Source organism: Elephantulus edwardii, unplaced genomic scaffold (genome assembly GCF_000299155.1).
Source record: "Elephantulus edwardii isolate Elephantulus edwardi_28Jun2011 unplaced genomic scaffold, EleEdw1.0 scaffold00003, whole genome shotgun sequence".
Classification (NCBI taxonomy): domain Eukaryota; kingdom Metazoa; phylum Chordata; class Mammalia; order Macroscelidea; family Macroscelididae; genus Elephantulus; species Elephantulus edwardii.
Window position 1 is genome coordinate 4,362,545 of NW_006399753.1, and position 13,748 is coordinate 4,376,292.

The 13,748-nt window shown below is 52.1% G+C and overlaps 1 protein-coding gene across 1 annotated transcript in view; it reads left to right on the forward strand.

Moving 5' to 3' along the window:
* The first annotated feature begins 2,709 nt into the window (after positions 1-2,709).
* Positions 2,710-13,748, forward strand: part of COL22A1 (collagen, type XXII, alpha 1) — a 210,880-nt gene continuing 199,841 nt past the window's right edge. The window contains exons 1-4 of the mRNA XM_006879451.1: positions 2,710-2,745; positions 3,359-3,634; positions 9,320-9,400; positions 9,965-10,081. Coding sequence (XP_006879513.1) covers positions 2,710-2,745; positions 3,359-3,634; positions 9,320-9,400; positions 9,965-10,081 — 510 coding nt within the window. The remainder of the gene's footprint in view (positions 2,746-3,358; positions 3,635-9,319; positions 9,401-9,964; positions 10,082-13,748) is intronic.

The following is a 13,748-nucleotide window of genomic DNA, read 5'->3' on the forward strand; positions in this document are numbered from 1 at the left end:
TCCCCAGGTGAGGACACTCCCCAGGTGAGGGCTTCCCCTTGTGAAGCTCCTGATTTAGCATCAGAGCCTGTTTCCAGACCCCCTTCCACTGTGGGCTCTGAGACCACTGGTTTATCTTTCGGAGTCGGGCTTTCCTTATCTGTAAATCAGAACTGAGGTTGTCAACCAAGAACAATCAATAAAAGGATCCCTTGAAACAGTCCACAGACCTCCAGGACAGTACCTCATACACAATACAGTGGATGAACTGTGTCCCCCCAAGAGAAATGGGGTCCTCTAAAAATAACCTTGTTTGCCATTATAAAATGATGGCATTCAGAGCATGGTGAGTCTGAACCCTAATGATTTCAGAACACTGTCTTATAAAGAAAAAAAGAACGAGGATTGTCCATCCACAAGTCAAGGATCCGGCTCCTCTGTAGAGTGGGAATTCAAACTTGTAGCCTCCAAAGTGGTGGGATGATCAACATGTGCTCGCCAGGACCACCCACCATGGTCCCTCTGTGGCAGCCCTGCCAACTGTGACAGAAAAAAAGATTTTCTCTAAGGTACCTCCTCCTTCTGAAACTCTCCTGTCTGCCCTGGACACACGCTCTGAGGCCCTTTCCTTCATCTACTTGTGGTGGGCTTTGACTTTCGCTCTCAGGAAGACAGAACATCAACAGCACATGGCAGATTAAGGAGGGAAGCCACATCTAAGCCCCACAGACATGACTGTGGCCCGCCGATTGGACCGTGCAGCGTCCCAGCTGCTTTGACCTTCTGTTGTCTGCACAGTTCATGGTGCCGCCACATCTTTGTCTGCCATTGGCCTTGACCTCTCCTGGAACATGAACTATGTGGAGACACAGCTCATCTTCAGCTGGCAGATACTTATGGTATTTTAGTTTGGAATTAAAGTGAAGTAAAAATGGCCTTGAGATGTTGCACTCCAGTACCCACACTCACGGATGGCAATTTGAGAGACAGAGGATCTGCAAGCTGAACTCTGTCCTGCAGTTAAATCTAGACCCTGATATTGAACAATTTCGTGACGGGCTCCTCTGTAGCACTCCCTGTGAGCTCGGGACAGTTCTCCGTGCTGCATAGATCGTAAGCTCTCTAGTCCTCACAGCAGCGTCCTGAGTAGCTTCTACTGTGAGCAGCTTCTGAAGGAGGAAGCGGAGTCCCAGTTTGAGACGTTGCCTGTTTGCGGAAGTGGTCCGGGACAGCTGGGATTTAAGGCACAGCCATCAAGCTCCCATGTCTTTGCTATTAACCCGCTTGATCTACACCTCTGCTCTGCTGCAGCCTACCAGCTGGCCCTGCAGGTGGATTTTTCTGTAGCGTCCTGGGCCAGATCCGGATGCATACATATTTTTGGGTTTGCTTGCCAGTGGCTTGGCTTCCAAAGTGTGGGAGGATGGATGGAGGGGATTGCATTCTCTCCAGGGCCCCTTTTCTGTGGAGTAGGCAGGTCCTCCGGTTCCCGTCCACCTCATTTCTAATTACACAGGTCCTGCATCTCCACTTCCTCAGGGTCTGGCTGGTGGACTGGGCACCTGCTCTGACATTCCATACTTGTGGGGTGAGCGGGGTCTGCCCCCTCAGTCTGGGTTCTCCTCTTTCATGGTGCTGGCCGAGCAATGTATCCCCCAGGCCCTTTCTGGCAGAATGAACAGGGCCTAGAATACCCCGGGTGGTTGGCTTCCAGGACTTCAGCCTCATTTCCAGGAACACAGCTGGCAATTCCATTCGTTACATCACACAAGTCTTGGTTGAGTCTGTGCAGTGGACATGCCCATGGCCACCTCCGTGTCTTGAGGGAACGCTGGCTAGACACAGGGAAAATCAATGCAGACCTGCAGGAAGGCAGACCACATTCCTGTGTGAGCAGAGCCGTGTGGATAATCACACCCCCACACGGCGCACTGACCGCCCATCGTGAGGCCGTTTCAGAGACATGACCTTAGTGTACTTGCAGTCACCCTCTACAGTTGTCATCTTCCGATTTGTCTTCTGAGAAAACTGAGGGGCATCCATCCAACTTCAGAAAAATGATCAATGGACAGGGAGGAAGTGGATAAGACTGAAATGTGTGTGTGTGTGTACATGTGTATGTGGCTGTGTGTGTGTCAGGGAGGATGGTGAAGCTTCAGATGTGTGTGTTGAATTGTAAATGCTTACAAATCCTGAGCCTTTTACCTGTCATTAGGACTACGGTGCACTTGATTCAGGCCATGGTCTTTTCCATCACTTAATATGCATTTGTAAGCTGAACAATGACAAAGAATGACAGAGGAAGAATTGTCGCCTTTGAGCTGTGATTTGGAGAAGAGCACTGAGCATCTCATGGACGGCTGAGAGAACAAACAGATGTGTCTTAGACAAAGTTCAGGCAGAATGCTTCCTGGAGGGTAAGATGGTGACGCTTCATCTCACGTACTTTGAGCATCTTCTGAGGAACATCCTACTTGGAAAGGCGGAGGAACAGTAAAAGAGAGGAAGACCCCAAATCAGATGGATTGACACAGTGACTGCTGAAATGGGCTCAGGTGTGTCAGAGCATGGCAATGGCGCAGGACAGGACGGAGTTCAGATCTGTTGTTCACAAGGTCACTGTGTGTGACTCGATGACACTTAACAGCAGCAACAACTACCTGTGGCCACCTGGTACTGTGCCAGCCTCACCTCCCAGTCGCTACTCTGCTCCAGCCCAGTGCTTCAGCGATGGCACGGGTGTTGCAGGACTTTGTTGGTACTTGGGTAGCTGTCAGAACCGACTCTGGGAGCACCTAACACAACAGAGTGATTTGTGTTTATAACCACCATAGAAACCTCACCCTTCATAGTGTAGATGCTGCGATTGGCCACATTTTACAAATAGGGTAATAGCACAGAAAGGCTAAACAAAGGTCACACCACACATGTGTGACCATCGATTGGGTGCAGGCCGCAGCCAGCTCAGGGCCCACTCACCCGGGTGAGGGGGGTCAGCATCTTAACAGAAAGTCAGCAGGTGAGGGACGTGAGTGAGTCACATCTATAGAATACACTCCCCACCCCTAACCCACACACCATCTAGAGTAGTGTCTGCCCCAACACCTGGGCACCAAAGCCTGGCCAAGATGACACAGGAGCGCAACCTTCACAGAGGGCTCCAGTTATTCCATATAATAATGTACTTTAAACAAGTGGCAATATAAACACCACGTGCTGAGGAGAACCTGAAGGCTCCAAACTGAACAGTAATCTGCCCAAGTGTGGGAGGTAGGGTGGAGTCCCAACCAGGATTTGAACTTGGGTCTGCCGCACCCTGAAAGCCGTCGCTGCCCCTAATCCCGTGAAGCTCAGCAGTCTCTGGTCCTGCTCCCCCCAGGTCTCCATCCGGCTGGACGGCGAGAACAAGGCGGTGGAGTACAACTCCGTGGGCGTCATGGAGGATGCCGTCAGGGTGGTCTTCCGAGGACCCCGGGTCGATGACCTCTTTGACCGTAACTGGCACAAGATGGCCCTGAGCGTCCAGGGCCAGAGCGTGTCCCTGTACATTGACTGCGCGCTGGTGCAGACGCTGCCCATCGAGGCCCGTGAGAACATCGACATCCGTGGGAAGACGGTCATCGGCAAGCGCCTCTACGACAGCGTCCCCATTGACGTGAGTACCAGGCCCGTTCCTCCACACCTCGGGGGCCTCAGAGGGGAGAACCCCACCCCAGAGCCTGCCACAGTGACACCCAGACACACCGCTCTCGCCCCTAACTCCCCCGCCTCCCCTCGCGTTTTCTCTGCCTCTTTTCCTCTCTCTCCATCTTGATTTTTATTTGTTTATTTATTATCCAGTCATTCACTGCACATGTGCTGGACACCTACTGGTGCTCAGCACGTCACCCACAGAGGACAGCTTGGCCGACGTGGCCCTGGCTGCTCCGTTCTAGAGGAGGATAGTGTCCACCTCTTAGAAAGGTGGCCTGAGGACAGGTGGACAGGCAGCTCCATGCTGACCTTAGACATGCGACCTGTGGATGGGCGTACAGGCGGCTTCATGCTGGTCTTACACATGTGGCCTGTGGGTGGGTGGACAGGTGGCTTCATGCTGGCCTTAGAAAGGCGGCCTGCAAACAGGTGGACAAGCAGACAGACAGCTCCATGCTGGTCTTAGAAAGATAGACTGCGGACAGACAGCTCCATGCTGGTCTTAGATATGCGGTGTGCGGACAGGCAGCTCCTTGATGGCCTTCACGGCTGTTGGGTCAGCTCCTGTACCATCATGTGTTGGGAGCAGAAGTGCCCACGGCATTTCTCGGCAGGGACCTCTTCTTGGAAGATGCCCACCAACTAGGCCTGTCTCCTGAGGCTCGGGCGGTCGGAAGCAGCAGACCTTCCCTTGTTCCTCCAACTCTTAAGAATTTGTGTCATGAGGGGATGTGGAGTGATGGTTAACAAACAGAGAAAAGACCTTGTACATTTAAATAGAGGTTTCCTCCTTTTGTTTTCTATATGTAGAAAATATATGAGAGAGAAAACTTTCTTATTGCATCAACCAATGGTACACCAAACACACACACACACACACACACACACACACACACCCCCAAAGCTGGTTCCCTGTGAGCTGATTCTGCCTCGTAGCCCTCCTGTGACAGGACAGTGGCACTGTCCCAGGAGTTTCCTAGGCTGCAGCTTTTCCAGAAGCCCACCACCTCAACTTACTCTCACAGGTGGGTCAGAATCGCCACCGTCCTGGTTAAAAGGGAAGTGTTTGATCCCTGTTCGAACAGGGGTCCTGAAGCGGTCCTAACAGCCGTGTGGAATCGTGCCCCTGCACCCCTGTCTCTGCTCCTTCAAAGCCCTTCCTTTCCCATCCCCCCTTTCCAGCAGAAATACACATCTGTCTACAGACGCGAACACATGAGCCGTAAGTGTGCACCCACGCAGAGGGCGCGGGCTGGTCTGTGTGCTCTGTGGGAGTTAGAACCTACAGCTGTGGTCCCCCACGTCTGCCCTGCCTGGGTGCACTCCCACCTCCCGGAAATACCAAGAGTCATGATCTGGGCTGAGTACACCCCAAAGCCATTTCTTGTAGTTTTATATACACACGTGCACGTCTGCAGTCTGTTGTGTTCCCTGGAGCTGGAACCGACTCACAGCTACTCCTCAGTGGGTTTTCAGAGGCTGTAAGTAAATTACATGCGAAGAGACGGCCCATCTTTCTTCTGTGAAGCAGCTGGTTGATTCCAGCCTCATGCCTTTGGGAAGGCCATGCAGCTCCTTACCGCTCGGCCGCCAGAGCTCTCCAGAGTGGTGCTGACGTGCAGACGTGTATGTGGATCACAGCACTTTGTATGGAAAGTGATTGAGAGTTTATTCCTTCTTCCAGCTGCGCCACGCTGTGGTATCTATTATGCCTTCTGTTTATGCATTCTCTTGTTGTGAGATTCAGACTGTCCCCAGCGATCCCCGTTACAGGCAGAGCTGCCCAGAACAGGATACAACAAAGGCATGTCATTTTCTCTTTCTCACATTTGCAAAGTTCTCCCTAAAGGACAGTACCTTGGTACACTTCCTGCTCCATTTGAAGGTCCTACTTATTAAGTTTACTTGTGCACTGAGTCAAAATTTACAGAGCACATTGACTTTCTACCTGAGCGTTTCTTTAGATTTTATGTCCGGGCACTGACTACAGTCCCTACTATGTAACAGCCTGCTGCCCACCCCCTTCCTGTGATGCCCATTTCCGTTCATCACCCAGCTTTTTCTGCCTTCTGATCTTTCTCCCTAGGCAAAGGCTATGCTTTTGATCTTGTGTGATTGGTTGTTACAAGGAGTGAGTGCCTTCTAGGTGTCATTGCTCTCCTCATCAGTGTGTCCATTATTTGGCTCTGTGTCAGTTGCTGTTGTTATGTGTCATTGAGTCACCTGCGACTCATAGGGACCCTGCTCTGTCCTGTGCCAACCTTATTGTCTCTGACACACTTATCTCCATTACCCCAGTCGTGGAATTGATCCATCTCATTGAGGGTCTTCCTCTCCTGCACTGTCCTTCCTCCCTCCCAAGCATGATGTTCCTCTCCAGGGACTAGTCCCTCCTTGCAACAAGTCCAAAGTAGGTCAGATGAAGCTTCAGATCCTTGCCTTCGAGGAGCAGCCTGGTCTTACCTTCTCCAGGATGAACTTGTTTGTTCTCCTAGGAGTCCATGGTACGTTCAACACTCTTCTCCAGCACCACAGCTCAAAGGCATCAACTCTCCTTCTATCTTCCCTAGTCATTATCCAGCTGTCTGATGCATGACAAGTAATTGCAAAGACTACTAACTAAAAAGTGGTTCAAATCCACCGGTTCTTGGGAGAGAGTCGGTTTTCTTCCCTAAAGATTTATATGGGCGGGGAAACGCAGTCGAAGTTCTCCAGGAGCCAGATTGACGTTTTAGGGTTTAGGTTTCCAGGTGCTGTGTTCCTGGTGGCTGATGTCTGTGCCCACTTTCCATTCCCACAGCGGCAGGGCTCATTTAGCCTTCTTGTTCCTGGTCAGGGAGGGAATTCGGGCCCAGAGGGAGCCGCTTACACGCTGAGTTTCAGATTGTAAGGGAGCATAGGTGTCTGGTGGGCCTGTGTCTTAGTCTGGCCTGCCTGAGAGGGGAGGATACTGGCTCTCCATCGTGCCCGGTGCCACCGTTATGAGCCTCATATTGTGGAGTCTGAAGGAGTCCTGGTGGCTCAATGGCTAAAGCACTTGCTTCTAATCAAAGGTCAGCAGTTCTAACTCACCAGCCTCTCCCAGGGAGAAAGACATGGCAGCCTGCTTCTGCAGAGGTCATGATGGCCTTAAAAGTCCTGAGGGACAGACAGCTGGGCTTCCAGGAGTCAGGATGGCCTGGACGCCCTGGCTGATTTGGGGTCTGGGGACGATGTGAAACTTGGTCTCCTCTCCTTCTCTCCATTGATTTTAATTATCTACTTGGTACTAGTAGGAGGATAGAAGGAGAATTGATGCCTTTGAGCTGTGGTGCTGGAGAAGAGTACTGAGAATACCATGGACTGCTAGGAAAACGAACAGATTTGTCCTGGAAAGGGTTAAACCGGGTGGCTCCTTGGAGGCAAGCATTCTGAGGCTCCATCTAACATACTTTGGACATGTTGTGAGGAGAGACCGGTCCTTGGAGAGGGACATCATGCTTGGGAGGGTGGAGGGACAGCACAGGAGGGGAAGGCCCTCTATGAGGTGGATTGATTCAGTGAGTGGGATAATTGGGATGGGAGTGTCAGAGACAGTGCGATTGGCACAGGACAGAGCGGAGTTTAGAGCTGTTGTACATAGGGTGGCTATGAGTCGCAGGCGACTCGACGGCACATAACAACAACAGCAACAACTTGGTACTAAACACTGGGACCTCTGACCGAAAGAGAAAGAGGAAGAACAGTGTGGTGGGGCGTGGGGGTGTGCCGGGCTGTTGAAGAGAGACCCCTTCACGGTTCCCAGGCCATCTCACGCCGCTCTGGCCGCCTCCCTCTCTGGTCCCTGCCTCAGCCCCTCTGCCTCCTCTTCTCTGACATCAGTCCCTACAGCCCTGATGTGGGATCAGCTGCTCTGGACACACGGCCACTGCTGACAAACACAGGCCTGGCCCTTTGAAACAGGCCTCCTTCGGAGTCGGGATTTTTACCGTCTTTCCATTTTCTCCTGTTTCTGGCCCGCTGGCTCTGCTTGAAGCCAGATAGACGAGTGAATGGAATTGCCATTCTTGCCTCTGAGAAGAGTCGGTGATCAGGTTAGCTCATGGGGGTGTTTTATAAAACGGAGAGGTTGACATCAGCAGCTGGCCAGCAGCCTAGACGGCTCTGCTGCGGCGCTCTGGGATCAGACATGGGCCTGGAAGGGCGAGGGGTGGCGTCAGGCCAGGGACACTGTTGTGTAAGAGAAGTGACCTGCAGCTGTTGCTTCTCATGCTGTTCGTTCATTCATCACTCCCTGCGTTCCACCTCGGCAGAGGAGGAGCTCCATTGAAGGAAACGCGGTGGCCTAACACACGAGCGGTAACGCCAGCAAGCAATGCGCTCTCTAAACAACCAGCCATGTGCGGACAAAGGGGCAGCCTTTGCCCCGGGATCAGGCTCAGAAGACAGGACAGGAGAAGAGAAAGGGCAGGTGGAAACAGGAGACACAGAGAGGGAATGGGAAGAGGGTTTCTACTTTATGGACTTTGTGATTAATATCACAAGTCAAAACGCGGATAAATTGTTGAAAGGAAACTAACTCTATAAACACTGACACAAACCGTGGGACAAAGTTGAAAATAATCACGCTAACAGAAAGAATGGAAGAAGGAGGTAGCATCTGTTTGTTATGAGCTCAAGGCCACAGTATTCATTGAGTAAAATAAGACCTTGCCTTGACCAGTGTCCTTCCTCCCCTGTCCTTGCCCTACCTCGCCTGCCTTTGACCGATGTCCTTCCTCCCCTGCCCTTGCCCTACCTCGCCTGCCTTTGGTCGATGCCCTTCCTCCCCTGCCTTTGATTGATGCCCTGCTTTTCCTGCCCTTGGCATCCTTGTTTGCGGAAGGGGGTGCAAATAGGTGATGCTTCACAACCTAGAACCAGACCCACTGCCGTGGAGTTGATTGTGACTCACAGGACAGATGAGAATTCCCCTGTTGAGTTCCTGGGCAGTAACCCTCAGAGGATTAGGCCCCTTCATCCATCTCCCACAGAGGGGGTGGGGGAGGGTTCGGACCACTAGCCTTTTGGTGAGCAGTGAGGTGCTTAAACACTGCACCACCCGTCTCTTGGATGGTGCTTTACACTCTCACTCACTCACTGTCTCTCTCACTCTCTCTCTTACTCACTGCCTCTCTCTCTCACTCTCTTACTCACTGTCTCTCTCACTCTCTCTCTTACTCACTGCCTCTCTCTCTCTCTCTCTCTCTCACTCTCTCTCTCTCTCTCTCTCTCTCTCTCTCTCTCTCTCACACACACACACACACACACACACACACAAACTCTCTCATTCTCCCACTCTCTCATTCAGTGCTGGTGGCTTGGGACCACTCGTATCTGACCTGCTCTTGGCTTTCTGAGGCTGTAAATAACAAGGGAAGGATAGTCCCTCTTTCCTCTATGGAGCTGTTGATGGAGTTGAACTGCCAGAGAGGTGTGGCCTTTGGCTTAGCAGCACATCTCCCTACAGACCACCCCAGCAAAACTCCCTCGAGTTCAGCAGAGGACTCAGGGGAGACAGTGGCCAGAGGCCAGATCAGGAGGCAGCATGTGGAGCCCCGGGCAGGGCTGTGGAGATGTCCAGGTCCCAGAGCCCTGAAAACTCACCCTGTGTCCTGACTTCCCCCAGTTTGACCTGCAGTGGATTGTCATTTACTGTGACTCGCGACATGCTGAGCTGGAGACTTGCTGTGACATCCCTTCTGGTCCGGTGAGCCTGACCTTCATCAGGGGAAGGGAGAAGGGATGGGCGGGCTTTGTAAGGGGGTGGCTGTCAAGGTTAAGAACATGGAGTCCGTGGTCAGAATGTGATCAGAAGAGTCTGTGAGCATCGCTGGGCCACCTCTTCCTGGTCAAATGAGGCCTGTTGGGAGGGCAGGCAGGTCTGTGTGTCAGGAGACCCTGAGGCTTCCATGGGAGCTATGAGGCCTCGCTTTAGGGATCCCTGCAGGCAGAGGGGGGTGCTCCAGCACATGAGACAGGTGGGGCAAGGGAGTGCTTAGGGATGGTCAGCGTGAGTGGGCGGGAGGAGCATGTGACCAGGACATGCAGTTTGCCTTCGTTGACCGCCCTGCCTCAGTGTCCTTGGCCAAGTCCTAGCTCCATAATGGAAGCCTGGGGTGGTCAGCGTGGAAGGGTTAAGCGATCATCCATGTGCCCTGTGATTGTGACTGTTGCGGTGTGCAGCCCCCGGCAGGTGGTGTCATCCCTGCTGGGTGCTGCAGGCTGGCTGCCGGGCTGAAGCCAGATTCTGACCACCAGGCTTTCCTTCCAGTGCCAGGTGACCATCGTGACAGAGCCTCCGCCTCCTCCCCAGCAGCCCCCCACCTCTGGCAGTGAACAGATTGGGTTTTTGAAGACCATCAACTGCTCCTGCCCAGTTGGAGAAAAGGTACTTTCTGAAGTTGACCCTGAGCTCCAGCCCAGACCCACAGAGTTGAGTAAGATGGGACTAGCCACCCGAGGTCAGATAGTGATGGTGAGATTTTCCCATCGTGCACCTGGCCTCCTCGGGTAAGATGGCCATGGATTCGTAGTGACTTTCAGGTCAGAGAACTGTTCTTGTCCCTCTGTTTCTTGATGGTGGATTTGTGTGGACACTAGGAGGGTGTAGCCTCAAGTCCGCTTTCCTCAGGATTCTGGAAAGTTCATAATGCACCTTAGCCAGCTCTTCCTGGCTCAGCCTCGTGTTATCTCTACTCAGATGCAAGTAAATCAACTTTGATTTGGTCTGAGAATAAGATTCACCCCAGGGCAAGGAGTGAGGGGCGGGCACACTGCCGGAGCACCCTCACCAGTGTCTTCTCCACAATCCCCTCGTTGGCTACTGCATCCTTAGTCCAGACACCGGCACTCCTAGATGGTCCTGCGGTCCTGTCCCAGACACCCAGGACATTGAGAAGCACAACAGTGCAATGCCTGTTGACCTTCTGACCACCGGGCTTTCCCTATGAAGGTTGTGTGTACTCTTGACTGTGATCTGTCATGTGTGTGCCATAGCATGACAGAAGAGCTTGAACTAGTGTGGGAATAACCAGCTGTGACACAGAGACGTGACGTGAGCATGTGCCCTGAGGAAGATGGCACCAGGAGAATTGCTTGATGCAGGGCTGCTGCAGGTCTTCAGTTTATATCAGCAAAACCCAAATGAAACAACTAAACAAAACCCAGTGTCCGTGCAGTGTGAGGAAATGAGGCACAGCAATGAACCGTAATCGTCCTGGGCGTGCTGTGAGTCTGTAGAGCTTGGAGCATCTTGTGATTAGCAGCGTGGTGGACTTCCCACATCACTGCCACCACCTGCCAGTCTTGACCACCCTCCTGGCCGTGTGCCTGATGCTTCATTCTGTCCAATAAACAAATTTTCAACTATTTGAGTGAGAAGAAGGAAAAACAATCCTGGGAGGACAACGTGTCCTGGGAGGTTGTGCAAGACTGCCCGCTGTAGGGACTGAATTGTGTCCCCCAGGTGTACACGTTGGAGTCCTAAGCCCCAGTACTACCCTTGAGTGCAGATACTTTGCAAGGATGTCATTTGCTTGGAAATGGGTCTTTGAAGGTGTTGCTGGTTAAGGTAATGTGGAGCCATTCTTGGGTGGTGTCCTGACCCAGTAGGATTGGTGGGAAAGAATCATATCCAGTATCTGATGAGAAGGAGAAAAGGCTGCCAGAGATACAGAGTGAAGATGGTCATGTGAAGATGGGGACAGAGACTGGCAACATCCAGAAGCCGAGGGAAGAATGCCAAGGGCTGCTGGGGTCCCAGGAGCGAGGAGAGGCAGGAAAGGACCTTCCTCCAGCACCTTCCAGGGAATGGGGTGCTGCAGACACCCTAATGTCAAACTTTAGCCTCCAGAACTATGATCGCTTGTTTGTTGTTTGAAGTACCCCCACCCCGTGTCCTTCATGGAATCATAGCCAGCACTGGGTCTGTACCTCCAAGCTCTGAATCAGTGTATAAGGGCTCAGTGGCCCAGTGCTTCTGTGCCAGCTTATAAGGGCTCAATGACCCAGGGCTGGTAACTGGGGACATGCAGGCAAAAACATGACGAAATTATTTCAATCAGAGGGCAGTTTAAGAATTTCCGCAACCACCATTACTAAACATTTAAATCAAAGGTTCTATAGGAGAATTCTGATCAAATAGGAGAAAAATGCAAGACTGAATTTCAAATCTGAACGGAATCCAGGGAATTCCGATGGTCTCCTGCTAAGCAGTCACTCCGCTGATTTGAAGACATGTGGTTCGAATCCACCCGCGTTTGCACAGCCGGAGGATGGACAACTTGTCCTGTGCAGTTCACAGCCCCTGAACTGCTGGAGGATCAACTAATTCACCTCTGAGTCAGCTCCGGACTCGGCACAGATGGCAGCAACAGCAGAGTCCAGGTTTCCTGCAGCCAGAGGCCCCACGAATCTCTGAAACTTGCCCTGAAACAATCTTGAAACCAGAAGACAAAAATATTCCCTTAAACCTTAAAACCAAACAATAGTTTAGCTTAACTAGAAACAAATGTCTTCCTTGAACATTTTCTCTTTCAGTCTGAGATCAAGTTGAAAACAACAGCTCAAAGGAAGAAGAAGAAAGGAAAGCTAGGAAGGCAGTGAGTGTGTCAGTGGGGCAGGGACAACTCCTAAAAGAAGGGTGAAGTCCTTGCGATGATGTCACTGGACCTGTGCATGGATACAGTGGTGCATTGTATGTCTTGCTGAATTTGGCATATGTTTATTGACCTGTAACATGCTCTCAACATCAACAGTAATAACTAGAAATAGGAGGGAAGAATTTCGGCTCTGAGTTTACTTCTAGTAGCAGACCCAGCCTCCTACAACCCTCCTGCCTTCCTGCTGTCTTTTCTCCCTTCGCACCTTCCCTCTCAGGTCAGCCCCAGGGAGACGGGTGCTCCTGTGCACTGGGCGGAAGCCCACACGGGCAGGCCGAGGCTCCTTCCCTGGTGCTGGCCAGCAGAGGCTGTTTCTGGGCAAGAGCGTGAAGCCACGGTGCTCGCTGGCCTGGTGCCTGCATCACGAATGGGAGGCTGCGGAGGAGGGAGCTGGCTGGGCCGGCAGCACCGGGCAGTGGGCTGCCCTCCACCCAGCCTCAGCCTCAGGCCCAGGCCAGCCACAGCCGAGCCTGTGACTCACTTCTTGCATGCCAATAAAGACCAGAAACGGCTGTGTAAACCCAGATCTCTTTAGGTCCTTGTTTTTAGTTAAAAACCCCTAATGAGAAGGCGATGGCACTGCAGACTTAGATTCATTAGCCACAGTGCACAAGGCCAAAACCAGCTTCATCCAGTTCCAGCCTGTTCCTGCTAGCCAAGTCCGTGCCCTGGATGTGTCCTGCCAAGGCCCCTGTGGTCCTGGGCAAGAAGCCTGAGGAGGGAAGTGTGAGGTTAGGTGGCCTCCAGTCCACCCTGTGGCATTGACCTTCCTGCCAGGGGCGGTCAGACTGCAGGGTGCTCGTGAGGTGGGGCACGAAGACCCTCTCCTCCCAGGCCTGCACGACCCCGGAGGAGTTCCCATGGCCTTTCAGCCTCACCTCGTCCACAGTCCCTCCGAGGAAGGGGCTGCTCTCCCTGCGTGCTGGCGCATGTGTACACAGCGGCGGCCTCTGGCTCCATACCTCCTTCACCTGGTTATGCCTGCTCTTCACTCAAGGCGTCTCCAAGGGACCATGCTGAGCCCAGTACTATCAGTGCAAATTCCCTTCTCCCTCCCTCCTTCCATCCCTTCCTTCCATTATTCATGGCCCTTCTATTCCATAGCTATTTATTCAGCACCTGCAGTTTTCAAGACAAATGACCTTATTCTCTCACCAAACCCTGTGCTTCCATCTGTCATAACATTATCACATTGAATTGAAAATTTCTATTTGTCTTTCCTTCCATAAGACCATGAGCTTCCAGATAGCAGGGGATGAATCTTTACATTTCTAAATTTTTATCTAGTGCATAGTGCAGAGAAAGCTGTTAAATAATGGTTGAGTTCATAAATAATTGAACCAAGGTGTGCTGAGATGGATGGATGGATGGATGGATGGATGGATGGATGGATGG